Below are 26,455 nucleotides of genomic sequence, written 5' to 3'. Positions count from 1 at the left end.
GGCCCGAGCCCGAACCCGAGCCCGAGCCCGAGCCCAGGCCCTCGGCGCCTCTGCACGGGCGCGGAGCCTGTCTTGCAGACCGCGCGGGCCCACCGCCCGCCCCCGCGCAGCGGGTGCTCACCACTGGCGGTGCCAGGGCGACGACGAGCGCCGCTGGGGAAGCCGTCTGGTGACCGCCGCCACCGGTGCATGGGTGGTTCAGTGGTAGAATTCTCGCCTGCCACGCGGGAGGCCCGGGTTCGATTCCCGGCCCATGCAGCGCGCCGCCCCCTTTTGGCCGCGCGCGCCCCCCCCTTCCTCGCGCACGCGCTCAAGCCACAGGGCCTGAGCCTGAACCAGCTGTGCTCACGCCGGGGGCCCTGCCCTCCTGCCCCGCCCCGCCCCGCCCCGCTTCCCCCTGCCTACTTGTCTGTTCTCTCGCCCCTGGCCGCCCTGGCCGCCCTGGCCGCCCTGGCCGCCACGCTTCACCCGGCTGCCCGCCCCCTGCCGCCCGCAGTGGCCCAGGTCCCTTGCCCGGCCCCGCGTTGTCCTTGCCCTTTTTCTCTCCGTGACCCTGACCCAGACGGCGCTTCGCTCACCCACGTCACTTCAAGCAATGCTTCCAAGCACCGCCCGCGCCCGCCCGGGCACAGCCCACCTCCACGCTTTCCACATTCCCTCCCTCAATGGCTCATCCTACCCACACTCCCCAAACCCTCATCTCTTTGCACGACGACCGACCACCAACCACCTTGCCACCCCTCTTCTGGAGGGGCCCTCAGCCACTCCTCAGAGCGCGCCAGGGAGCCCCGTTTCACAGCACGACATCCTCCCGATGGCAGCCCGGGATGCTCTCTTTGGCGACCTGGCCGCGGTCTCCGTCAAACACGGGCCACTCCCCACTGCTAAAGTCATCGCGAGCACCAGGTCCATCCACCTTAGCCAGCACCGGCGCTAGCACACCCAGCCTCGAGGGACAGCGCCACCGCCACGGCTGTCACCAGCACGTCGAGTCCACGAACGGCGGCGCACCAGCATGGGCATCACCGCCAAGGGCACATGGAGGTACCCTCCCCCCCCCCGCCCGGCCTCCACAACCCCCGCAGCACTTGGTCCACCACCAACCCCCAGGACCACCATCCCCACACCACCACCAGCACCAGCACCAGGACCACCCACCACCATGCCAGAAGCAGTTGCACCAGCAGCAGCAGCAGCAGCAGCAGCAGCAGGACGTGCCCACCGCCAGCAGGCCAGCATGGGCATGGTCACCAACAGACTGAAGTCCTCCGCGGTCACCACCACCACCGAGGCCACCATCAGCACACCGGCACGGGTAGCATGGCCCACGGCCCTGAAGTCCTTCACCCTCCCTCACCACGACCCCACCAGCACCGAGTCCGCCACCAAGCCCCAGGACCACCAGCACACCACCACCGCGATAGCAGCAGCAGCAGCAGCAGCAGCAGGACCGAGGCCGGGGCCAGCGCACGGGCATGGGCATCGCCGAGTCCACTGTCTCCACCGGGGCCCGGAGGGGCGCCGTCACCAACAGCGCCAAAGTTTGCCACCCCCATCACCGGTGGCGGCGGCGGTGGCGGCAGCAGCAGCAGCAGCAGCAACACCAGTACCAGCGCCGCCGGCCCCTCCACCTCCACCAGCCCCTCTTGCCCCAACGTCCCCACCCCTGTCACCCGCCTCCACGCGCCCTCCTTTCCGAGTCCTCATTTGTCGATGATTGTGCGTTGCGTCTGTCCCTTTGGCCTCCCTGAATCTCAAGCCCACGACGACACCTGACACCTGAGACGTGCCTGGTGGTCCCCATGACGATGACGGGGAATGGTCATCTCCGGGTCGGTGGAATTCCTCACCCCGTGGGAACAGCTCCGACACCCGGTCTCTCCTTCCTTCCCTCCCTCCCTCCTTCCCTCCCTCCCTCCCTCCATCCCTCCCTCCCTCTCTCTTTCCCTAGCCAGCCCGTGCAGCTGCCTGCTTGCCACCCCCGCCCCCTGCACCTCGCTCACTCGCTCACTCGCTCGCTCGCTCGCTCACCCACTCGTCTGCCCGGCCACCCTGCAGCGCAGCCCAGTGCAGCCCAGCGCAGCCCAGCGGCCTCCAGGCACCTCTCCCGCCCGCCGTCCACCGCCACCACGGGGTCTCCCAGCCCTCTGGCACCGGGACGACTCCCCATCGACACCCACCCCGACGTGCCACGTGCTGCTCCTTCCAGCCTCCAAGCTCAAACCCTCCATCTACCACCGACCCCTTGGACCCCACACCCACGTCCTACACTCAATGCCCGCAGTCCGGGTCTCCCACAGGCTCCTCAGGCACACGCCCAGCGTGTCCCCTCCCCTACCTCACAGCTCGCCCGCCCGCACAGGTGCACAGGTGCAGGCGAGGCGCCGGGCAGGGTGCCCTGCCTCAGTGGCCAGCCCCACTCTCGGCCAGTGCCCGCCGGCGCCACACCTCCCGGGCCCTCACTCCACGCACACACCCGGGACTCCTTCTCCCACTGCCCGGCTCGGCCGCTCCTGGCCCTGCCCTCTTTCCGGGACGCTTTTTTTTTTTTTTTTTTTTCACATACACACGCACACACACACAATTTAGTTTTTTTGATTACAGCACTAAGGGGTTTGACAGGGCACCAGACTGACTTGGGTTTGTCCTAGATTCTCATAAAGCTCAGCATCCTCCACGCTCACATGGGCCATGACCTCGGGGGGTAGAGGACGGGCCGTGGGGAGAAGGCGCTGAGGGAGTGAGTCACCCTGCCGGGATGGGGGGCAGCTCACCTCCACGTGAGCAAAAGAGGGGGCTGACACCGCCCCCACCCCCCTCCCCCGCCGTCCAGTCACAACCATCGTCCTCACACGCCCCCTGACGACCCTGCTGGAAAGCAAATCCCCAGGCAGGATGCAGTGAATGAGTTTATCAGCTCTTTCCTGAGAACAGCTTTTGCAGCAGGAGGGTGAAGGGGTGCACAGAAAGGGCCCCAAGCTCCGGGCCTGAGCCGCAGCCCAAGACGGGAGAGGAAATCAAAGCAGGACTCCGGGGCGCGGGGCAGGTGCCCTGACCCGGGTGGGAGGCGACGCGCGGGGGAGAACACCTTCGTCCAGCGCTATCCCCCACCGTCGCGGACTCCCCGCACCCCCACCCCCACCCATACAGCCAGAGGGAGAGGCGAGGGCGCTGAGGGAACTGCCCGTGCTGACGGGAAGCACCCGGAGGCCCACAGGCGCTCCTCTCCACCGCCGGCCGGACGGTGTCCAAATCCAGCCAGCGAGCCCCGGAAGGCTCACGCAGAGCGCGGGCCGGCCTCTGCGCCTCCGACGGAGACAGTCTCTGGACACACAGCAAAGCCTTGGAGGGCCGGCGTGCAAGCGTTGGCAGGAAGGAGGCCGGGCGCTGCGGTTCACCTGCAGGAGCAGCGGCGCCAGGAGACCCGCACCCGGGCGGAGACAGGGCTGCAGGCTCTCCTGCCTAGGGGGGGCGCTAAGGCGCCAAGGGGAGCACCTTCCGAGCGGCATCCAGCTGGGGCGCCGGCCACGTGGGGCTGGGGCCGCGGCCGGGGCCGGGCCGGGGGCCGGGGGCCGGGGCCGGGGGCCGGGGGCCGGGGGCCGGGGGCCGGGGTGGAGGAAGCTGTGTCGGGGAACACGCCTGCCCCTCTGCCCCAGGATTCGGGGTAGCGGTCGTGCAGTTGGACTGACCCGGGGCCTCCAAGGGCACCCCGTCTGTCCCCGGGGTGCCTCCGCCGCCTCCCACCTGCCCGGCCCGCGGGTTAGCCCCACTGGCCTCCCGCATCTATCTCCCTGCTCTCTGGCCTCCACTGCCTGGTGGTCCGGCCACCGGGAGACGCCCACAACCGCTTTCCAACCACCGCCTGCCCGGGCGGGGGCGGCGGGGGCCGGCGGGGGCCGGCGGGGGCCGGCGCTCTGCTCTCATCCCCGCCCAAGACCACCACCCACGTGCAGCTCCATCGCTGGCGGTTGCCGGGCCGACGGCCGGCCGAGAGAAGGCACCGGGGGCTCCAGCAAGCGACCCCCGACTCAGAGAGAGACAGGTGGCTCACCCTCCCCACAACCGGCCCCCTCCGCCTCGGCCCGCCGTCCCCACATCCCCCCAGCGCGGCCGCCGCCAAGTAGCACCTCACCAAGGAGCCAGCGGGGGGCCGGGGGCGGGGGGCTGCGAGCCGCCACGACCTTTCTCCCGGCGGCAGTGGTGCTGCGGGAGAGTCCAAGCACCCACGGAGGCCCGAGGCGCCCGGCCTGTGGGTGGCCTCGGCTGGGGTCGGACGGCGTCCCGGCCTGTCGGGCCTGGGGCGGAGTGAGACGGGGAGCCAGGCGAGCGTCCGGGGGAGGCTGCCCCGCGAGACGCCGAGACCTCCAGTCGGCCCACCTGCCGGCCGCCCAGCCAGCCAGCCAGCCAGCCAGCGAGGCCAAAAGGCTTGGGCCGGCCCGACGGAGCCCGCCAGGGCACCGCTCGGCAAGCCTTGCCTTGGGCTCGACGGGGCGGGTGGCCTCGTGCGCACGCGCAGCCTCGGTCGGGGCCAGGGAGACGCACCAGCGAGCTTGCGCTAAAAGGGGTGCGCGGCGGCGGCGGCGCGCCGCGGAGGTCGGTCGCTAGGCATGGGCCAGGCCAGGCTTGCGAGAGGAAGAAGAAAGGCTTCCCTGACCGGGAATCGAACCCGGGCCGCGGCGGTGAGAGCGCCGAATCCTAACCACTAGACCACCAGGGAGCGTCAGGCTGCGCGCCTGGCCCGTGCGCCCTGGACCCGGCGCCTCCCTCCCTACCGCCCACTCGCCTCGGCTTGGCCTCCAGGGCCCCCGCCGGGCCACGCGCAGCCGCCCGCCGGCCCCGCCGAGCCACCTGGCCGGACCGCCCGCCCGCCCGCCGCGCCGTCAAAACGCAGCGCGCCTCCTCCTCCTCCTCTCTCACACACATACACACACACACACACACACTCACACACGCACTCAGCGTCGCGCCCGGCTCCCGGCTCCCGGCTCCCGGCTCCCGGCTCCCATCGGGCCTGAGCACCGGGAGCCGCGCAAAACGTTGGCCAGCTGCGTTGGCCGGGAATCGAACCCGGGTCAACTGCTTGGAAGGCAGCTATGCTCACCACTATACCACCAACGCTGCACAGCCCGGGCCGCCCCCGGACGCCGGCCCAGGCTCCGCACCAGCGCCTCCTCGGCCTCTCGCCACCGCCTCCGCCGCCTGCCGCAGCCCTGCCCCGACGTGCCGGCCGTCCGCAGCTCTGCGCCCCACCCGCGCCAGCCCCACGCAGCCCTTGCTGCTCCGCACGCACGACCGCCCGCCGCCGCCGCCGCCGCCGCCCGCCTCTGGGGGGCGCTCTCGCCGCCCTGCGGCTCCGGGGCCCTCGGCTGCCCGCCGGGGAGCCCCACCCCTTGCCCCCGGGCGCGCTGCCCTCCCGCCACCCGCTCCGCTCCCCGCCCCGCCCCGCCCGCACGGTCGGCCCGGCCCCCACGGCCACCTCCACGGGAAGCCCGGCAGCCGGGCAGCTGTCCGTCGCGTGAGCGAGGAGCCCGTGGCGGCCAGCCTCCCGTCAGGAGGTCCCGGCTGGGCTGGGCCGAGCCCGCACGCGCCAGGGCGCCAGGGCGCCAGGGCGCCAGGGCCGACGAGGAAGGGCAGGGGGTGCGGGGGGTCGGGTCGATGGCGGGCAGGACGGGCCTCGGGAAGGGCGAGGGGGAGGGGGAGGGGAGAGGGAGGGGAGGGGGAGGGGCCGGCGGCGCTGGTACTGGTGAAGCTGCTGCTGCTGCTGCTGCCGCCACCGCCGCCGCCACCGGTGATGGGGGTGGCAAACTTTGGCGCTGTTGGTGACGGCGCCCCTCCGGGCCCCGGTGGAGACAGTGGACTCGGCGATGCCCATGCCCGTGCGCTGGCGCCGGCCTCGGTCCTGCTGCTGCTGCTGCTGCTGCTATCGCGGTGGTGGTGTGCTGGTGGTCCTGGGGCTTGGTGGCGGACTCGGTGCTGGTGGGGTCGTGGTGAGGGAGGGTGAAGGACTTCAGGGCCGTGGGCCATGCTACCCGTGCCGGTGTGCTGATGGTGGCCTCGGTGGTGGTGGTGACCGCGGAGGACTTCAGTCTGTTGGTGACCATGCCCATGCTGGCCTGCTGGCGGTGGGCACGTCCTGCTGCTGCTGCTGCTGCTGCTGCTGCTGGTGCAACTGCTTCTGGCATGGTGGTGGGTGGTCCTGGTGCTGGTGCTGGTGGTGGTGTGGGGATGGTGGTCCTGGGGGTTGGTGGTGGACCAAGTGCTGCGGGGGTCGTGGAGGCCGGGCGGGGGGGGGAGGGTACCTCCATGTGCCCTTGGCGGTGATGCCCATGCTGGTGCGCCGCCGTTCGTGGACTCGACGTGCTGGTGACAGCCGTGGCGGTGGCGCTGTCCCTCGAGGCTGGGTGTGCTAGCGCCGGTGCTGGCTAAGGTGGATGGACCTGGTGCTCGCGATGACTTTAGCAGTGGGGAGTGGCCCGTGTTTGACGGAGACCGCGGCCAGGTCGCCAAAGAGAGCATCCCGGGCTGCCATCGGGAGGATGTCGTGCTGTGAAACGGGGCTCCCTGGCGCGCTCTGAGGAGTGGCTGAGGGCCCCTCCAGAAGAGGGGTGGCAAGGTGGTTGGTGGTCGGTCGTCGTGCAAAGAGATGAGGGTTTGGGGAGTGTGGGTAGGATGAGCCATTGAGGGAGGGAATGTGGAAAGCGTGGAGGTGGGCTGTGCCCGGGCGGGCGCGGGCGGTGCTTGGAAGCATTGCTTGAAGTGACGTGGGTGAGCGAAGCGCCGTCTGGGTCAGGGTCACGGAGAGAAAAAGGGCAAGGACAACGCGGGGCCGGGCAAGGGACCTGGGCCACTGCGGGCGGCAGGGGGCGGGCAGCCGGGTGAAGCGTGGCGGCCAGGGCGGCCAGGGCGGCCAGGGCGGCCAGGGGCGAGAGAACAGACAAGTAGGCAGGGGGAAGCGGGGCGGGGCGGGGCGGGGCAGGAGGGCAGGGCCCCCGGCGTGAGCACAGCTGGTTCAGGCTCAGGCCCTGTGGCTTGAGCGCGTGCGCGAGGAAGAGGGGGGCGCGCGCGGCCAAAAGGGGGCGGCGCGCTGCATGGGCCGGGAATCGAACCCGGGCCTCCCGCGTGGCAGGCGAGAATTCTACCACTGAACCACCCATGCACCGGTGGCGGCGGTCACCAGACGGCTTCCCCAGCGGCGCTCGTCGTCGCCCTGGCACCGCCAGTGGTGAGCACCCGCTGCGCGGGGGCGGGCGGTGGGCCCGCGCGGTCTGCAAGACAGGCTCCGCGCCCGTGCAGAGGCGCCGAGGGCCTGGGCTCGGGCTCGGGCTCGGGTTCGGGCTCGGGCCGGCGCGCGGCGCCCACGGTCCCAGCGAGGCCCCGAGGCGGGCTAGGCTCACCCTGTGCCCTCTCCCTGGGGCGGGGCCGCCGCCAGACACTGTCCTGCCGGGGGGAGGAGCCTGGCCAAGCCTGACCCGCGCCCGATTCCCAGGCAGCGCGGGGCGTCTGTGGCCTGCGCAGCTCAGCGCGGACCTTCCCTTCCCTCCCGGCGCCCCCCCGAAGGCCCTTGGGCGGATGGCTCTCCGGCCCGTGCAGTGCGCGCCGGTGGGGGCCGGCTGGGGCCCGGAGCTCGGATTGTGTGCGCTCCCGGGGTGCCGTGGGGTGGGGGTGTGTGCGTGTGCGCGCGTGTGTGTGCGCGCGTGTGTGTGTCGGCGTCGGTGTCGGCGTCGGAGATGGGGGCCCGGTAGCGCCGCCCGGGGCCGCCGAGTAGCGCCCAAGCCAAGAGGCCAAAGACAGGCGTGTGAGCTCTGCCCGCAGCTCTCCGTCGGGGCCGGCTGGGCTGCGGTGGGGGTGAGGCCGGCAGGTGCGCTCGGGCCGAGCGGCCGCCGGCTGGCTGGCGGGCGGCGCGGTGAGGGAGCGCGCTGGCGTCCTGGAGTCCCGGCCCCGCAGCGGCTTCCGGCGCGGAGACGCGCGCCCTGGCGCCCGGGTCGGGGGCCCGTGGAGGCAGGGCTGCCTTGCGCTCAGGGCTCCCCGGAGCCACCACGGCGGGGTGGGCCCCACCCCGCCCCCCGGGCCAGGCCCAGCGAACGGGGCGGGGGTCCCGTCTCTGGCTGGCGCGCGGAGGGCTCGGCTGCCCGCGTGGCGGGCGTGTGGCCGTGGTGAGGCCTCCAGGTGGCCACGCCTCGTGGGCGCCCCGGGGCGGGGGCGGGGGGTGGAGACCACGGAATGAATGGGGGCCGGCGGAAAGGACAGGCCGTGGGGACCCCGCGCTCCCGGCGGGCGGGCGGGCGGGCGGGCGGGCGGAGGGGTAGGGCGGGGCTGGGAGAGCGAGGAGGCGAGCGAGGCGCGCCCCTCAGCGGGCACAGGTGGGAGCGTGGCCCGGCCCGCGCGGGGCTGTCGGCATTTCGGCCCGCGGCTCGCCTGCAGGGGGCGGCGGCGGGAAGGAAGAGGGCAAACGGAGCCCCCGGAGAGCCGGGCAGGAGAGACGTGCCCGCCGAGTTGCCGAGGCCCGCGGCCGCCGTGGGATGGGGAGGAGGGAGAGGCGCGGGAGGTGGCGGGGGAGGGAGGGCGCGGGGCGCCAAGCCTGCGGCCGGGAGGGCCGAGGCGCTGCAGCTGCGTGGGTCGGGTCCCGGGCCACGTGTGCCAGGGCGCCGCCAGCCCTCAGCGGCGTGTAAGGCGGGACAGACAGGGCGTCGTCCAGGCCCGGGTGCGGAGAGCCCGCGTTGGGCGGGCCAAAAGGTGGGCGTGTCAGGAGTGGGATTCGAACCCACGCCTCCAGGGGAGACTGCGACCTGAACGCAGCGCCTTAGACCGCTCGGCCATCCTGACGGCGGGCCTGGGCGCGCCGCCGCTCGCCTGGCTGGGACCCGGCGCCGACCCCGGAGCTGGCTGGCGGCCGTGTGGGTGCGCGACGGACGGACGGACGGGACTCGCGTCCGGGTCGACGAGGCCAACGGCCCGCCCACTGACTCTGCTGGCGCCGCCGCCCTCGTCGCGGTCCTCGCCGCCGCCCCCTCCCCCTCCCCTCCCCCTCCCCCTCGCCCTCGCCCTCGCCCTCGCCCTCGCCCTTCCCGGGGCGCGCACCCTGCTGCCGGCGTCCGGCCCCCCGCCGCCCCCGCCGCCCCCGCCGCCCGCCGCGGCCCATCCCCGGCGCGGGGCCTCCTGCTCGCCGTGTCGGGCGTCTTCTCCCGCCGCCATCCCCGTGCGGCTGGGCGGGGGCGGCGGCGGGTCCGGGTCCGGGGCCCGACGCTCCGAGTCGGGCCGGGGGACTGCTGTGCGCGCTGACGCGGCGGCCGGGGGGTCGGGCCGGGTGGGCCGTGGCCCGGGGCACGTGGCGGGCGCCTGGCAGGACGGGCGCGCGGGACGTCGAGGGCCCGGGTGGGCGTGGGCAGGCAGGCAGGCCGGCAGGCAGGCGGGCGGGCGGAGAGGGGTCGGGCGCCCGGGCGGCCGCCGCCGCCGTCCTCGTTAGTATAGTGGTGAGTATCCCCGCCTGTCACGCGGGAGACCGGGGTTCGATTCCCCGACGGGGAGGCGAGACACGCCCTCTTTTGGTCGCGGGCGCCGCCGCCGCGCTGCTGCCCAAACGTACGCCGGCCCCCAGGGCCCTCCTTCTCCTCCTTCTCCTCCCTCGTGCCTCCGCCCGGCCCCGTGCGGCCAGAGGCGCGGGGCGACCGCGGGGGCCCGTCCTGCCCGCCGTCGACCCGACCCCCCGCACCCCCTGCCCTTCCTCGTCGGCCCTGGCGCCCTGGCGCCCTGGCGCGTGCGGGCTCGGCCCAGCCCAGCCGGGACCTCCTGACGGGAGGCTGGCCGCCACGGGCTCCTCGCTCACGCGACGGACAGCTGCCCGGCTGCCGGGCTTCCCGTGGAGGTGGCCGTGGGGGCCGGGCCGACCGTGCGGGCGGGGCGGGGCGGGGCGGGGCGGGGCGGGGAGCGGAGCGGGTGGCGGGAGGGCAGCGCGCCCGGGGGCAAGGGGTGGGGCTCCCCGGCGGGCAGCCGAGGGCCCCGGAGCCGCAGGGCGGCGAGAGCGCCCCCCAGAGGCGGGCGGCGGCGGCGGGCGGTCGTGCGTGCGGAGCAGCAAGGGCTGCGTGGGGCTGGCGCGGGTGGGGCGCAGAGCTGCGGACGGCCGGCACGTCGGGGCAGGGCTGCGGCAGGCGGCGGAGGCGGTGGCGAGAGGCCGAGGAGGCGCTGGTGCGGAGCCTGGGTCGGCGTCCGGGGGCGGCCCGGGCTGTGCAGCGTTGGTGGTATAGTGGTGAGCATAGCTGCCTTCCAAGCAGTTGACCCGGGTTCGATTCCCGGCCAACGCAGCTGGCCAACGTTTTGCGCGGCTCCCGGTGCTCAGGCCCGATGGGAGCCGGGAGCCGGGAGCCGGGAGCCGGGCGCGACGCTGAGTGCGTGTGTGAGTGTGTGTGTGTGTGTGTATGTGTGTGAGAGAGGAGGAGGAGGAGGCGCGCTGCGTTTTGACGGCGCGGCGGGCGGGCAGGCGGGCGGGCGGGCGGTCCGGCCAGGTGGCTCGGCGGGGCCGGCGGGCGGCTGCGCGTGGCCCGGCGGGGGCCCTGGAGGCCAAGCCGAGGCGAGTGGGCGGTAGGGAGGGAGGCGCCGGGTCCAGGGCGCACGGGCCAGGCGCGCAGCCTGACGCTCCCTGGTGGTCTAGTGGTTAGGATTCGGCGCTCTCACCGCCGCGGCCCGGGTTCGATTCCCGGTCAGGGAAGCCTTTCTTCTTCCTCTCGCAAGCCTGGCCTGGCCCATGCCTAGCGACCGACCTCCGCGGCGCGCCGCCGCCGCCGCGCACCCCTTTTAGCGCAAGCTCGCTGGTGCGTCTCCCTGGCCCCGACCGAGGCTGCGCGTGCGCACTTGTTTACATCTGGAAGCTGTTTGGAGCTGCTCTGCACCTCCGCCAGGATATACTCCCCCTTTCTCTCGCCCCTTATGCCAGTTTCCCGTCCGAATGCTTCTCCAGCGAAATCACACACCGTCCTTTTGTGAAGTCTGCATTCCATTCAGTGTGTTCTATTACCAGTATGTAACACATTGTCCATATACTAGGTTTGTCTTTCCCTCCCTTCCGTGTTCTGTCCTATCTTTGAAGACCTTTTGGAAGGCTCCTCCTTTTGGAAGAATCCTCTTTTTTTCCATATTTCACTCTGCTTGTTATTTTTGTGGCCGTGCTGGCAGGAATCAAAAATTCCTGTTTTTTTAGGTGATCCTGCAGGACACTCCCCGACCGCTTAGGCATTTAGCCTCTTGTGGGATAATCCACTCTCATATTAATACGTATCTATACTCTGAAACTAATGGGTTTCTTTAGTATAGGATGTTGATCATAAGACTCTGGTACGAAAATGTAAGGGAATCAAAAAGTCCTTTGGCCCGTGCCCAGTGGTCTGCTGTTACCCCTGTACGTGTAACTAATTTGGACTGTGATTTTTTTTTTTATGAAAACCTTTGATTCAACCCAAAATGTGTCCAGGAGGAATCAATGTGTTTCAGTTACCTGCTTCATTGTCTAGCATAGAAACTCCATGCTACTATGTTCTGTTTTATGAAGACGACTTTGATCAGGTTTTAGAAGCAGGATAAACTACCTTGTTTACATTTAGCAAACTGTCCATATTAAGTGTACCAGTATTGGTGTTTTTCTGAGTTTAAGCATGTGTAATGGACGATCTGGGCTTCTCTAGCCAGGCGTCTCCGAATGGCAGCATCTACCAGTGGAAATGCCAGAAGTTTTGGTAAAATGCCCTTGCTGTTAAAAAAAATCCTGAAAAGTTAATGTTCTTACAATATCATAGAGCCGCTCAAATTACTTTTATTACTAAAAGTTATTCCCTGATTTAGAGTAACTTGCAGTTTGGTTTCACATTTCAGTGTAAAAATGTATGGTTATACTCATAGATTAGTAATTCTCTATGGAGTTCCAGACCCTCTTTGGCGATGGTTTTGAATCACTATGAAGGGAGTAATGGGAGGTGTTCAATCTACCCTGTATCTCAGGTCTCCAGATGCTTCTTTGCCTCCCCACAGAATATTTAGGACTGCTCGAGAGTCACATTCAGGAGGAACTTTGGACATCACTGTCGTTTTTAAGTATTTTAATAAATGCTGGAACAGCTGGGTTGAAAATTCACAAAGAGGTAATGTGACTGATATTCCTTAAAGCTTAGGGAAAGAAGAACATCAGGGTGGTTTCCCAAGCTGGGATGTTAGTTCAAATCAGCCGCAAGCTGTTTCCCCAGCACTTCCCCTCCCTGTGCCGGTTCCTCTCCCTCCCACCATTCTCAAGTTCCTCCGGTGCTGAATTTGGTCTCCTGTGCAGGTCTCAACTTTGGGAGAAAGAAGCGGCCACTGCCTGCTGGTGCCAAGAAATTGGGAAGAAAAGAAGCAAGGACTCTAGTGTCGCACAATCGGGATGGTTTAATGATCTGGCTTTTAGAACCACACAACTGGGATCTACTTGCAATCTCAAGGTGAAAAAAAAAAGGAGTCTCACAGGTAATACTAGTGTCTCATTAATAATCTATAAATACGACCTGCAAGAGCCAGCAGGAAGGTGTAGTCTCTGTGGCGCAATCGGTTAGCGCGTTCGGCTGTTAACCGAAAGGTTGGTGGTTCGATCCCACCCAGGGACGACTGGATTTTCAGTTTTCCTTTTTTACTAAACATCGAAGTTCCACTTCTAATCCAATATTCTACGAATCAGTTAGTAAAAGAACATATAGTAAGATGTTCTCTAGTAAGAGATGTTCCCCAGGTCCTGCATCCCATGAGATCAGGAGCTATCTACGGCCAAACTAGAGACACGGTACTTCTTTTCCTTCTGGAAGCTAAACCTTTCATAGCTGTATTTCTGCAGAATTCCACAGCCAGTGGGCCTCTGCAAATGAGTGGTGCTAATACTAAAATCAGTTAAGGCTCTTTCACATCTAGTTTATTCTTGCAGCAAATGCTAAGCCCCTGGAGAAATTCAATGATCCCTGGACAAGTTTAAAAGGGATTAAAGTTTAGCATTTCATGCATTGATGTGCTCTAATTTGTCCTACTACCTACTTATAGTTGGGCACTGCCCTTATACATAGGGCTACAGTGAAGGTCTTGAAATAATCTTTTAAGGGCTTTGCCTGTGACTCCCAACTCTTTTCCTTTCGTATTACACTCTTTTGGTGATCCTGTCAACTTTCAAATTTGTGTCTCCAGAACTTCTCCGAATTCTAAACCCAGCCACGCGTCCACCTGCCTGCTTCACATGACCCCTTCCTTAGGGTCATCCTCTTCCTGAGTCCAACTTCTCCCCAGTCCCTAAGCAGGAGTCTTTTCCAGTATTTACACTCCTAGGGAATTAATGGCAGTGCCATCACCTTTAAGGAAAACAAGCCAGACAGCAACGCGACTTCCTTGAAGTCTCTCTGCCTCGCCCGGCAAATCCATGGGTCATCAGGTTCTTGCCATTTTAACTTCTCTGCCTTCCCTTCCACTGCCAGTTTCCTTGGGAAGTGGACACAGCTCAGCCTGAAAAGTCCTGGTTTAGTATGAGGTACGTGTTGCCAGAACTCGGGTTTTGGTTTGTTCCCACTCCAGGAACTGCAGGGAGCTGGACTCCGCTTCAGCCAAAGCCAACTTTTCATCCTCTCAGATGTCCTTCTTAGCTCGGGAGTCAGGACAGGAAGACCATGGAGGGGAAACTCAGTTGGCTCAGGCTTTCTTCCAGAACGCTTTTAGAAGAACAAAATCCTGCCTTGTCCCTAGTCTCTGCCTATGTACCTGTTATTCATCTACTTGTTTATGCACACACGCGTTCATTCATCAAACATATGTTGACAACTGTCATGTGCCGGGCACCCTGCAAGGACCTGCAAATAAAATGATGAGCAGAAAACAGATACAGTTATCATATATATTCAGTTCATAAACCGCTTTCTGGAAGTCCTGACAATGAGAACTGTGTGATCCAGTTGTGCTCTCTGGGAGAATTTCCAGTACAAAGGGGGCTCCCTGGTCCCTGATTCTTTCTCCTGCTGTTTACAAAGCTAGGGAGGCTAGAGAGCTATGCCATCCACTTGCCCTGTATTGGCTGAAGGGAATTGGCTTGGGGGTCATCCAAACCTGTTGTGCTGCCGGGTTTTAAGGCTCAGGAGAGCACAGCAGGGCCTTTGGCTGCATAGAGTCAAGCTCCCCAAAGTGCTGCAGTTACCTTGGTGCTTGGCCACAAATCATTCAATAGGAACTGCCAGCCCATGACTCTACCCGATGTTTCTAATGTCATGAGTTAGACTTTCTGCTCTCAGGTTGAAGCTTGGTGGTTCACAGTACACCCAGATTGCTGTCCTTTGAGCCACAAAGCTTCCTTCCTTTGCCCCCAGAACTCCCGTGTTCTCCATTCTTTCATGAGCTCCTTATCTCCTTTCTGAATAATTTCTGGCATGCGTGAGGCTCCTTGGGCAGTTTCTTTCTGTCTGTCTTTTTTTTTTTCCTTTTTTTTTTTTTAATCTTAAGCAGCCTCCATGCCCAGTGTGGAGCCCAACAATGCGGAGCTCCAACTCATGACCCTGAGATCATGATCTGAGCTGAAATCATGAGTCAGATGCTCAACCAAATAAGCTTGAACAGTTTCTTCTTGGTCAAAAGACTTTTGTTGCTCGCTTCGGCAGCACCTATACTAAAACTGCTCAAAAGACTTTTGAGTAAGGAATGCCTGGGTGACTCAGTGATTGAATGTCTGCCTTCAGCTTGGGGTGGGATCCTGGGAGTTCCAGAATCGAGTTCTGCATCGGGCCGCCCGCATGGAGCCTGCTTTTCCCTCTGCCTGTGTCTCTGCCTCTCTCTGTGTCTCTCATGAATAAATAAAATCTTAAAAAAAAAAAAAAAAGGAATAAGTTATCTGGGGGCACCTGGGTGGCTCAGTTGGTTAAGTGTCTGCCTTTGGCTCAAGTCATCCCAGGGTCCTGTGATCAAGTCCCACATCAAGTCCCACATCGGGTCCCCTGCTCAGCAGGAAGTCTGCTTCTCCCTCTCCCTATACCCTGCCCCCCAGGTCATTCTCTGTCTCCTGCTCTCTCTCTCTGTCTCAAATAAATAAGTAAAATCTTTACAAAAATAATAAACCTCATTGGAAGTGTGTCAGGGGAAGAGAGGAGGAGCTCTAGGGGAAGCACCGTGTGTTAATTCCTCATCCTTCAGGTTGGGAAGCGTCAGAGACAAACCAGAGCTGAACAGTGGTCAAAGCAGCAACAGCAGGTTGTGTTCAGGAACTATTGCAACAGGGGAAAAGAAAAGCTCAGGAATAGAATTGGGCTCAATTCTAACAAGTGGGGACGTAGAGCCGGGGAGCAGCGTGGTTATGAATAGATGTAAATTTACGAAGAGAAAAATATCAGCTAAGGTGGGATTCTGGCTAAACTGACCTAAATGAATTCTTGCTTAAGGTTGACCTGTGCGATAAGCTATCAAGAGTAGGGGATTTGGCCTCAGGATGGCTCGCACTATGGAACCACTGGCAAAGAAGATCTTTAAAGGAGTTTTAGTAGTTGAGCTCTTGGGCGTTTTTGGAGCCTATTTTTTGTTTAATAGGATGAACACAAGCCAAGATTTCAGGCAAACAATGAGCAAGAAATTTCCCTTCATCTTGGAAGTTTATTACAAATCCATTGAACAGTCTGGAATGTATGGAGTCAGAGAGCAAGATCAAGAAAAATGGCTGAATAGCAAAAATTAGGACCAGTCATCACGTTCAGCCTCCCATCTAAGCTGTTTGAGACCTTTGTGGGGGAGAAGAAAGATGAGTACACCACATGGTAGACTCCTGGCCCCACAGAACAAAACAGGAACTTCTGGTCTGCCATGGCTTACAGTCATTTCCCATCCACTGTACAAATACCTTACTTTTGTTTTCCTCTGGCATTTATTGTTAAAGATTAGTTTTAACAAATAAAAGACTAGGATAAGAAAGGAAAAAAAAAAAGAGTAGGGGATTTTTCTCTAAATGGACTTAGCCGGATTCTTGCTAAAAACTAGGCAAGTGCAGGCTTGACAAGGATAAAGACTGAAGCCCAAGGTCAAAGCCAAGTTAAGAAGAGGACTTAGAGGAACCTGACTACCGTCTGGTCAAGGAAAAGTTTTTGTCAGAAATCAACCCACACTGACAAAAAAAAAAAACAAAAAAGAGTTAAAGGTCTATATGGTATCATAATTTTAGACATAAACACTGGATGAAATAAAGAGAGATGCTAAACCTTTGAACTCATAGGGAAAACAGAAAACACAGACCACATAGTAGAATATTTTTAAATAATATAATTTTATAAAAGTTATCTTACACTGCAATGAGCAAAGTAAAATATCTGTAACACCAATAAATATAAAATGGATTATATCACCTACTAAGAGAAACAAATCAAGGGAATGATCAAAACCAGTGGCAGTAGATTTTTCTTATTGCATGGACCTCAGTTCTTGGGGAATAGGAATGTGAGTGTGAGGTCAGGGAACCCTGTTTTCTCTAAAGACAAAGTGGCATTTTCTGCTTTATTATGTGATCTTAGTTCAGTGGGCTCTAGGTACTTCCCAGGATTCTGATTCAAGAGCCAATGATATGTAGAATCATAAACAGTTGAGAATTCATTTATCCAGAAAGTCAAAGCCAGTATTTAGTCTCGACAGTTTTTATGATTTCCTTACCAGACTCTTTCTTTGACACGAATTTGACTCGATTTCTGGCCTCCTAACTCCCCTTTGGCCCTTTTATCTGAGTCTGATTGTTCATTCTCTTAAATCTATGACCTACCAATAACCTCTCAATTAATTCCTTTTCTGCCTAATCTGCTAGGTCTATTTTTGCTGTTTATGTCCAAGACCACTAAAATTTAGAATTCAGGGGATGCCTGGGTGGCTCAGTGGTTTACCGCCTGCCTTCGGCCCAGGGCGTGACCCTGGGGTGCTGGGATGGAGTCCCGCGTCTGGCTCCCTGCATGGAGCCTGCTTCTCCCTCTGCCTGTGTCTCTGCCTCTCCTCTCTCTCTCTCTCTCTCTCTCTCTCTCTCTCTCTCTCTCCGTGTCTCTCGTGAATAAATAAATAAAATCTTTTTTTTAAAAAAATGTAAAACTCGGTAACAGAAAAATATAGGAATCTCAAAGGGCTTTGTTGGGGTGGAAGGCAGACAGGATATTGTGAATATTCTGGAAAGCGAATCCAACAACCCAAAGTCTGCTGTATAGCAAGTTAATGGTTATCTATTGTCATCTAGGAATCTGCATTGCTAATGACTTAAGACTTTGTCACAGAGGGGAGAAATGTAAAGACTCAGAAAGTCTCCTTAAAAGAGAATGGTGTGATCACTTCCCTACATTTTCAATTTATGGCACAGGTTAAAATGAAGAGACTTTAGTGAAACTCCAAAAAGTGTATACAAAATTGTTCCACCTTCTTTTTAACAGTTTATTGTTTAACATACAACAACCTGCCCATATTTAAAATAGACAGTATGATGTTTTGACATAGGTACACACTAGTGAAGCCATCATTGTAATCGAAATAATGAATATATCCTTCATCCCCAGAAGTTTCCTTATAGCTTTCGATAAAGCTTCCCTTCTGACCCTCACTAAGTCATGCCCCCACTGACCTGTGCATCTTGAGCAAATACTAATCTGCTCATGGTCACTGTAGATTAGTTGGCATTTTCCTTTTTTTTTTTCTTTTTCTTTTTTTGAACATTTATATCCATTTATTTGGGATAGCTGGCATTTTCTAGAGTTTTACGTAAATGGAGCCATATAGTAAGTCCTCTTTTGTTTGGCACCCTGAGACTTTTTAAACTTTCATCATTCTAGCACATGGGCAGTGTTATGTTCATACCCACTAGGATGGCTATCATTTTAAAAATAACAACAAAAGAAAATAAAAAGTGTGAGCAGGAAGGAGAAATTAGAACCACCAAGCATTGCTGGTGAGAATGTACATGACCCAGCAATTTCACTACGAGGTATGTGCCCAAAATAGTTAAAACCAGATACTCAAAACTAGTCCTTGCCCACGAATGTTCAGAGCTGCTCTGTTCACAGCAGTCGGAAGGTGGAAACAACCCAAATGTCCATCAGTGGATGAATACATTAACAGCATGTGGCACATACATAGGGTGCAATATTATTCAGCCATAAAAAGAAATGAAGTACTGATCCATGCCACAGCTTGGATGAACTCAACAGTACACTAAGTGAAAGAAGCCAGAGACAAATCACATAGTGTGTGATTCCATGCATACAAAATATCTAGAGTTAGTTAAGTCCAGAGGAACAGAAAGCAAGCTGATGGCTTCTAGGAGCTGGAAGGAGTGTGTATGAAGGAATAATCACTTCATGGATGCAGGGCTTTATTTTGGGATGCTGAACATGTTTTGGAACTAGATAGTTAAGGTAGTCACGCAGCTTTAAGAATGTACTAAATGCCACTGAATTAGTCACTTTAAAATAGCTAAACTTAGGGATGCCTGGGTGGCTCAGTGGTTGAGCATCTGCCTTCGGCTCAGGGCGTGACCCTGGAGTCCTGGAATCGAGTCCCTCATCAGGCTCCCTGCACAGAGCCTGCTTCTCTCTCTGTCTATGTCTCTGCCTCTGTGTGTGTGTGTCGCTCATGAGTAAATAAATAAATAAAATCTTTTAAAAATATAATAAAAATAAAATAGCTAAACTTATATGCATAAGTTTAAATTTTTAAAAGATAACTCAGCATGGTCCCTGAAGTCCAGTGGTCCGCAGGTTTGATCATAAGTCAGTATATTGGTGGTTCAAGTCCCCCAGGGGAGGTGTGTTGCTAACCTACTCTTCCCCAGCCCTCCTGCTTCTGCCAGAGGGACTTTTTCCTTCTGAATTCATCCCTGTTTTGTGACCAGATGAGGCATCTTTGCTCTATACCCAGCGAGGGCAAAAGCTCTGAAAAAACAATTACCCTAAACTGAAGCCTACCTAACCAAGGCGGCTTCTGTGTGCTTCGTATAAGGGGCCACCTTCTGGGACATTTAATTTTGTGTGTCAACTTGACTGGGCTGTGGGGTGCCCAGATATTTGGTCAAACATGATTTGGAACGTTGCTGTGCGGATGTTTTTGGCTGGGATGAACATTTAAATCAATAGATTGAATAAAGCATATTGCCCTCCCTAACGTGGGTGGGCTTCGCTCAATCAGGTGGCGGCTGGAAGAGACTGAAAATACGGCCTGCCCTCTCTCCAGTAAGAGAGAACTATCTGCTGGGTTGCCTTTGAGCAGGAACATCGGGTTCTTCCTGCTTTGGGGCTTTTCCTAGGTCTCCAGCCTGCTGGCCTTGATTTTTGGGCTTGAAATGCAGTAGCAACTCCCCTGGTGCTCAGGCCTTCAGGCTCCAACTGGAACCAAACCATCAAACTGTCATCCGTCCTGGGTCTCCAGCTTGCCAACCCACTCTGCAGCTCGGGACGCCATAATCACGTGGTCTGCAGAGACAGCTACAGGTGTACACTAGGTCTTCTATTGGTTCCGTTTCTCTGGAGAGCTCCTAGACCCCTCCCACGCGGGTCCCCTCTTCTCCTTCCTCGCATTAAGTCCTAGCAGAAAATCTGAGGGCTCTTCAGATTACAGGAAACGGAAACAGCCTCATCATTTTTTTTTTTAAATTGGAAACATGCTACTGAATGCAATTTTAAGGAGAAAATGCATACCTGTTAGCCCACTACCTTCAATCCACGTGGGAGCTGGTGCTAGGGCTGCTGAGGTGAAAACACTCCCCAGAGGACTTGTCCATCCTAGAGGGAAAGCCATGGAGGTTAGTACGGGAAAACTGTATGCTTAAGGGATATGCTGGGTAGGAAAAGTTCCGAGCTCATTCCCAAGGGTGCTGTGATTCAACTAGGGGTAGGGTCTGGGGAAAGGTTCCTGGTGGGTGGGATGGAGGAAGATGATTCAGTTTGGGAGAGCATGACCTTGGCTCCAAGGTGTGGGGCGAGGGCCTCTATACAGGAGTGGGCCTGGAAGCTCGGAGAAGTAGGCATGCCTGGTATTTGTAGCTGTGGGGAATGGTACAAAGGGAAGGCCGCATACCACATGTCTAATATTTTAAATTTCTCAAGCTAGGAAAGAGTAAAATACAATAAGATCTTCCCACCCACCTTGACAAAAATAGGTCTTAAAGGACCTATGAGGCCAGATGTGTATTTAGAATCCGGGTGGACTCAGCTCTGTGTCTGAGCACCGGGCTCGGGGAGGACCCTCCTCTCAATTCTAGCTCCTTCCAGCAGGGAGAGTGGTCTTGCGCACCCGTACGGACACCTCACCTCCCACTACCAGACTCTGTTCAGACCCCTGCAAGCAGCCCTTTTTTGGCCACCTGCTATCCTTCCCAGCTCACAGGGTGAGAGGGCATCCTAACCCACGCCTGCAACACTGACTGGGGCCGGGAGAGCCCTAACCAAACTTCAGGCCTTTGAGAGGGTCATTCCGGGTCCCACCTAACAGCACGGCCTAGAGGAGGGGTGCAGCAAAATATAGGAAAAATCGTCCTCTTCCCTGGCTTGACTTGTGACAGTCTTTCTTGCAACCTTTCTGCCACTTAAAGTCTCCTTCCAGCCCCTGACCCAAGTGGCAGTCACAGCATCCAGCACCACACACGCCCCCTCAAAACACTTTCCAGACATTTCTAAAGATCTCCAACAGGTGCCCGCATCATTCTCAAGATCCTATTCCAAGAGACGCAGCCCCCATATCCCCCACACCCCTCCCTGGTGGTCTAGTGGTTAGGATTCGGCGCTTTCACCGCCGTGGCCCGGGTTCGATTCCCGGTCAGGGAAGCTTGTCCTTTTCCACCCCACAGGCCGGCGGGGCTCCGGATTCTTGTCCACGGGCCAAGCTCTAGTTGTATGATCTGCTATTTTAGTAGGATCGGTCCTCACCTATTTACTATAGTTCCTGTCTTAACAGGTAAAGCGAACTAATTACCATCTAGAAATATATTCTGGTTTTTACAAAAGACCAAGCAGCAGAGGATCTGGTAAAATCACGTGCGTTGTCTCCACCCCTGGAATGTAACTTAGGGTTTCCCTGAACGTGGGGGGTGCACATTCCCTCCATTGCTGGGAGCCTGCCTGCACCAGCCAAACCCTAAGAGTTGTCACAGTCATTTGACACAACTCCCTTGTGTCGGGTAAAATGTTCTCCCAGGAAAAGAATGACTCCGTATTTTCCAATAAAGGGGGACCGAGGCAAGTCTGAATCCCCATGTGGACTTTCTCATTCTTCACGGGGCCCTTGTCCCTTCAACACCGGTGACACGACCTGTGGGCCTCGGGAAAGAGCCTCGGTTAAAACAGAGTTGCTCGGAGCAACAGAAGGTGGCGGGTGAGCAGAAAGAAAACAGGTTTCCCTGACCGGGAATCGAACCCGGGCCGCGGCGGTGAAAGCGCCGAATCCTAACCACTAGACCACCAGGGAGGGGTGCCTGGCGGGGCCTGGCAGCACCTTGTGACAAAGGATCTTAGGACCCAGTCAGGCCTGCAGTAGAAACGTCAGATGTCTGAAGAGTATCCCGAAAATTTTAAATAATCTTGAACGTGTTCCTCCTAACTGGAGTCCAGAGGGGCAGTGGAGCCTGCGTATGAGCAGAGAAGCTCCTGGGAATATTCATGAACACCGTCCTTGCTGCGATTTGCATGTAGCGTTTGCTAGTTGGTTGCACACAGAATTCCAGAAGGACCCAGGAGGCAGGCAGTGGGCGTCCCGAGACTTGGTGGAGCATGAAGTGAACCCCTGGCCTCCATGAGGACCTGCCGGCCCAAAGGCCACACTGGCCAACCCACGCAAAATTTGCTTCCAAGGCAAAAAGGAAGGCCTTCTAAGAAAAACCAAGGCCAAGGAATGCTCTCCCAGCCTGTCTCAGTGACTTCCCGGGTTAGCCAGCCGCTGGGGGCTGGGGGGATCAATGACACAGGAGGAAAAGCAAAGAGAGCACCGGCCAGTGTCTTCTCCTTTCCGTCCTTCCTTCCTTCCTTAGCAGCAAGCCCAAGGGAGGAAACGGCGTAGAACGTGCGCGCTTAGAAGTAAACTAAACCCAGTGGGTCAGCTCTGCACCATGGCCTGGCCAGCTGGTCGGGACAACCACCCCTGCGGCCCCAGCGGCTGTGAGACGGGGACTGCGTGGTTCAGTGGTACTGCCTGAGTTGAACGCTTTTATATGTGACCTGTCAACTAAACACAAATCCAGACTTAGATAAGGAGAGACTTCTTGAAAAGGAGGGCATGCCCCCAGCTCAGAAATCTGCAAATGTCTCAAATCAAACAGCACAGGGTGATTCTTTCGCAGGGAAGGGCAAGCAGAGCTTAGCAGAAACTTTTAGGGGGAAGTTGAGGCAGCGGGGGAGAGAACAGAGCGTGATGAGAGCAGCTTCCCAGGAAAGAGGTCAACGGAGAGTCACAATAAGCTAGTAAATGGGACACGCTCTGCATATTTGCTGGATCTTGGGGACACGCCACGGCCCGAGGGCCGGTGGGGAGAAGTTCGACAACGGTTAACTCAAGCTAAGACAGAGGCTGAGAAATGAGCCCTGCCCAATCTGATGAGAACTGGTAAAATCCACGCTAATTATTTTAATGTTTCTTTACATAGAAAGACATTAAATAGCGAATAAAAAGCCACCCCGACGAGCTGGGAGGGAAGGCCCAGGAAGGGGAGAAGCTTTACGTTTCACTACCTCTAGCAGCAGTTTCTGCTGACCGGCTGTCTCCACTGAGCCCCGCGGCGCTTGTAGCTGATCCGAGGACCAGATGGTAAATTGAGTACAAATATATTTGCATTTTCATGGTTTGAGGCTTCTTTCTCAAACGTCCCAGCTGGAGTGGGAGGCTCAGTTTGGTTGGCCATCCTCCCCGTCCTGCGCATCTCGAGCAAGCTGCCGAAGACCTGCGGATGCCTGGGCTGCACCTGCCAGGCAGGCCTCGGCTGCCCCCCAGGTGATTTTGCCTGTGGGACAGTGGACAGACGTCCACAGATGGTCAGCTCTCACGATGGCCTGCTGCCCTCTCCTCCGGCGGGAGCCCAGCAGGGCAGGCCTCGCTCCAGAGCCTACAGTTGGATTTTGCTCCAAGGCCGAGCCTTGCTTCTGCAAGGCCGAGCCTCACCCCTGCTCGCCCACTCCCACGAGGGGCCGGGCAGCCTCACCCCTCCCAGCAACCTCTGCATCCCTGGTGGGAAGAGGGGCTGGCTATGACCCCCAACCACAACCCTGGGGGCGCAGGTGGCCTGGGCGGGGGAGGGGCAGAAAGCCAGCGGTGTTTCTGACATTCTCCTCCACCTGTCACGTGGGCGGTAGCCTGGAGCTGGGGCACTAGAGCAACCAAAGCCCTGTAGCTAGTTGGTCTCCTTCCTCATTAGCGTAGTGGTGACTCATTCCCATCTTACTCCCATAAGAGACCAGGGTTAATAACTCCCGGCCATTGAACTTATTTGTTAGGCCACCGCTTCTGCTTACTCCTCTTATTTCCAAGCTTACACGTAAAATCAAGCAGTTAGTTACCATATAGGAATACACCCCTGTTTTACAAGAAATCCAAAGGGATGAAGGGTGGCATTCTGATCCTGCAAGCCCGGTGGGGTATTTGCCTGGCTCTGGACTTGCCTGCCAGGTGCCAGCCACCAGGGGGAAGACTGAAAGGATAAAATTCCTGAGCCTCCTAGAACTCCAATTTTAACCATCTTAAGGATTTCAAAGTGAGAGAGTTTCATAGTTACTTATACTGTGCTTCCATTGACATAGATACGGGCCTAAACCTTTCTAGATTTAGCAGATAACTGAATTGCTGCGCATGTTTCCGAGTGAAAGTGTAATAACAGCTCAGTGACTTTCCGGGGAGGGGGAGCATTCTGGAATCACTGGAAGGACATCTTAAGTCTCCACAGCCTGCCTGGACCTCAGGTGCTGATCAGCCCAGCAACCGGGTGTTTGACTCTGCCCTTTGTCTCTCTTGAGAATCACAGCTAGAAGGACCCACATTCTTTTTTTTAACATTTTATGTATTAAAAAAATTTTTAAATAAGATTTTATGTATTTATTCATGAGAGACACAGGCAGAGACAGAAGCAGGCTCCATGCAGGGAGCCCGATGCAGGACTCGATCCCAGGACCCCAGGATCATGCCCTGAACTGAAGGCAGATGCTGAACCACTCAGGCTTCCCATGAACTCACATTCTTAATTCACACCTTTGAGTAAAGAATTAGCATTCTTACTTTTAAAATATATTTCAGTAAGAAGAAATGAAATGGGCTCGCAGGAGAGGTTGCAGAGAGGCTGTTGACATCAGGCTAAGGCGCTCGCGAATGGGAGCCCCCACTGCACCCCACCCTGGCTGCCCCTTCTCTCAGCCCAAGGGTAGGGTCCCTCCAGCCAGCCCAGAGTCCACTTTAATTTTTTAAGATTTTATTTATTTGACAGAGAGAGGAAGAGAGAGCCGGAGAGCACAAGCAGAGGGAACAGCAGAGGGAGAGGGAGAAGCAGGCTCCCTGCTGGGCTGGGAGCCCAGGCCCAGGGATCATGACCTGAGCCAAAGGCAGCCGCTCCACCGACCGAGCACCCAGGCACCCCTCAGGGTCCCCTTTAATTCTTGACTCAGGGCTCGACTCTGGGTGAAGGAAGCAGTGGCCTTCCCTCTGGCTGGAGCGGAGCTTTGGGAGAGATGAAGCGAAGTTCTGGGCTCCTGAAGTGGCGGTGGTGATTTCCGAGTCTGGCTTCTGGAATCACCCACGGCCGACCTGCTACCAGGCTCGGGATCACAGCGCTGGGGCCCAGGCCGTGGCAAGCTGGGTGCTGGGCCCAGCAGGTGGTGGGCACCTGGGCGAGACTCACCTGGGAAGCGGAGCCCGCGAGCACCTGGGGCGTGGCTGGTTGGCCGCCTTCGCCTTTTATCCAGCGCTTGTTGGTGCCATCCTAGCCCGGGACGACCTTTCCTGAGCCCAGTGTCCTGCTGAGCTCTGCACTTTGGAGTGACTTCACCGTTCTCCAACTTTCTAAGCCTTAGTTGGGTCTCCACTGAGAGCCCCAACTCCTCCGCGCCGCCCCCCCTCCAGAGCCCCCGCATAGGTAATGTGATCTTGTGATTTAACAAGAAACGCACACCTGGGTCTTCATGCCAGGCCGGCGGCCAGGACTCCTAAAACCTCTAATTTCCTAAGAAATTACACCTAAGAAGAGGTGCTAGGACGCTCTTTTGTCCTAACATTGGTTCTTAGACCTGGCTCCTGGCACAGAGCTCCGAACACCGTGGAATTTCCTGGGTGGGCGTTGTGTTCTGTTCTGACGAGGGGACTCCTGGGGGCCCCTGGAGAGCTTCAGGATGGGGCCTAGTCCCCAGAAAAACCATGATGATTGGAAGCTTGGAAATTTCAGCGACAGCCCCCCTCCTCTGGAGAGAGGAAAATGGATCGTTCCTACCTGATGAGGCCTCCCCAGAAACAATCCCTTGGCGGGGCTCCGGGGTTGGGGACCACAGGGCGGTGCTGGGGTGGGGGTGGCCCACACGAAAAGCCCGTGCCCCCCCCCCCCTCCAGGCACCTGACCCAGGCCTCCCTCCGTCTGGCCCTTCCCGAGTTGCCACCGGTATCAGCTCCAGCAGGCGGCCGAGGGAACCTGCGCGGCCCAGCTGGTCCGGCAGGCGCAGGTGCACCTGTGGGGCTGACGCCGGCGGCTCCAGGGTCAGCACCGCGCTGCCGGCAGGGCCAGGGCGCCGGGCCCCGGCGGGGACCCCCCACGTCTGGGGCGCAGACACCGAGCGTGAGGTGTGAAGGTGTGAAGGGGACTCGCCGGGGAAAGACACGGGAGGCGGGACGGAGGCGTCCTCCGCAAGGGCCAACACCCAGGGTTCTCCTTGTCTCGGACGGAAGCCGCTTTTCCGCACCCGGCCGAGCCGGCGCCGCACCCCGCTCCCCCCCGCCCGGGGCGCAGCCGCGGGACCCGGCGAGGAGCGCCGTGACGGCCGAGGCTGCCTGCAGGGGGCGCCGGCGGTCAGGCCCGCGGCCCCCAGCGCCCCCCAGCGCCCCGCTCCCAGCACCGCCCCCCCAGCGCCCCGCGGCTTCCAGCGGCCCCCAGCGCCCCCCGCAGCCCCCAGCGCCCCGCTCCCAGCACCGCGCCCCCTCCAGCACCCCGGCCCCCCAGAGCCCCCCCAGCGCCCCGCGGCCCCAGCGTCCGGCTCTCAGCACCCCGCCCCCCCAGCGCCCAGCTCTCAGCGCCCCCTTCAGCACCCCGGCCCCCCCAGCGACCCCCGCAGCGCCCGCGGCTCCCAGCGTCCCGCTCCCAGCACCCGGCCTCCCAGCGCCCCCTCCAGCACCCCGGCCCCCCAGCGCCCCGCTCTCAGCACCCCGCCCCCCCCAGCGACCCCCCGCAGCGCCCCGCGGCTCCCAGCGCCCCGCGGCCCCCAGCCGCCCCAGCCAAGCCCGCTGCGCAGGCACCCGCTGCCGGACG

General features: G+C 59.5%; 2 protein-coding genes and 11 non-coding genes across 13 annotated transcripts; 7 read left to right on the top strand and 6 right to left on the bottom strand.

The window, feature by feature from the left end:
• Positions 1 to 187: 187 nt before the first annotated feature.
• Positions 188 to 258, top strand: TRNAG-GCC. Its single transcript has one exon. It is a non-coding gene; the product is annotated as a tRNA-Gly (tRNA).
• Positions 259 to 4,645: 4,387 nt separating this feature from the next.
• Positions 4,646 to 4,717, bottom strand: TRNAE-CUC. Its single transcript has one exon. It is a non-coding gene; the product is annotated as a tRNA-Glu (tRNA).
• Positions 4,718 to 5,046: 329 nt separating this feature from the next.
• TRNAG-UCC lies at positions 5,047 to 5,118 on the bottom strand. The gene has a single exon. It is a non-coding gene; the product is annotated as a tRNA-Gly (tRNA).
• A 1,967-nt stretch (positions 5,119 to 7,085) lies between these two features.
• TRNAG-GCC lies at positions 7,086 to 7,156 on the bottom strand. Its single transcript has one exon. It is a non-coding gene; the product is annotated as a tRNA-Gly (tRNA).
• Positions 7,157 to 7,170: 14 nt separating this feature from the next.
• LOC121471524 (basic proline-rich protein-like) lies at positions 7,171 to 11,494 on the bottom strand. The gene is made up of 8 exons (XM_041722340.1): positions 11,486 to 11,494; positions 10,669 to 10,831; positions 9,417 to 10,219; positions 9,079 to 9,336; positions 8,583 to 8,779; positions 8,056 to 8,415; positions 7,709 to 7,970; positions 7,171 to 7,437 (listed from the first exon to the last, which is right to left on the bottom strand). Exons 1-8 carry the CDS (start codon positions 11,492 to 11,494, stop codon positions 7,171 to 7,173), a joined length of 2,319 nt encoding a protein of 772 aa, XP_041578274.1.
• On the bottom strand, positions 8,741 to 8,823 carry TRNAL-CAG. The gene has a single exon. It is a non-coding gene; the product is annotated as a tRNA-Leu (tRNA).
• TRNAD-GUC lies at positions 9,454 to 9,525 on the top strand. Its single transcript has one exon. It is a non-coding gene; the product is annotated as a tRNA-Asp (tRNA).
• TRNAG-UCC lies at positions 10,227 to 10,298 on the top strand. The gene has a single exon. It is a non-coding gene; the product is annotated as a tRNA-Gly (tRNA).
• Positions 10,631 to 10,702, top strand: TRNAE-CUC. The gene has a single exon. It is a non-coding gene; the product is annotated as a tRNA-Glu (tRNA).
• A 1,052-nt stretch (positions 11,495 to 12,546) lies between the features above and the next one.
• Positions 12,547 to 12,620, top strand: TRNAN-GUU. The gene has a single exon. It is a non-coding gene; the product is annotated as a tRNA-Asn (tRNA).
• A 2,836-nt stretch (positions 12,621 to 15,456) lies between these two features.
• LOC121471905 (protein CEBPZOS) lies at positions 15,457 to 15,873 on the top strand. The gene has a single exon (XM_041722788.1). It carries the CDS (start codon positions 15,458 to 15,460, stop codon positions 15,698 to 15,700), a length of 243 nt encoding a protein of 80 aa, XP_041578722.1. The 5' UTR covers position 15,457; the 3' UTR covers positions 15,701 to 15,873.
• Positions 15,874 to 20,726: 4,853 nt separating this feature from the next.
• Positions 20,727 to 20,798, top strand: TRNAE-UUC. The gene has a single exon. It is a non-coding gene; the product is annotated as a tRNA-Glu (tRNA).
• Positions 20,799 to 21,366: 568 nt separating this feature from the next.
• TRNAE-UUC lies at positions 21,367 to 21,438 on the bottom strand. Its single transcript has one exon. It is a non-coding gene; the product is annotated as a tRNA-Glu (tRNA).
• Positions 21,439 to 26,455: the final 5,017 nt, after the last annotated feature.

The sequence above is a fragment of the Vulpes lagopus genome, chromosome 11, assembly GCF_018345385.1.
Source record: "Vulpes lagopus strain Blue_001 chromosome 11, ASM1834538v1, whole genome shotgun sequence".
Classification (NCBI taxonomy): Eukaryota; Metazoa; Chordata; class Mammalia; order Carnivora; family Canidae; genus Vulpes; species Vulpes lagopus.
The sequence above is the reverse complement of the archived record's forward strand: the minus strand, read 5'-3'. Positions and strand labels throughout refer to the sequence as shown.

Coding starts and splice junctions, on each gene's coding strand:
- LOC121471524 (XM_041722340.1), bottom strand. Junction 7,971..8,055: donor GGCCTGGCCCGGGGGGCGGG/GTGGGGCCCACC, acceptor CCCGGGCGCCAG/GGCGCGCGTCTCCGCGCCGG. Junction 7,438..7,708: donor TCTCCGACGCCGACACCGAC/GCCGACACACAC, acceptor TCCCCCCGGCAG/GACAGTGTCTGGCGGCGGCC.
- LOC121471905 (XM_041722788.1), top strand. CDS start 15,458: ATGGCTCGCACTATGGAACCACTGGCAAAGAAGATCTTTAAAGGAGTT.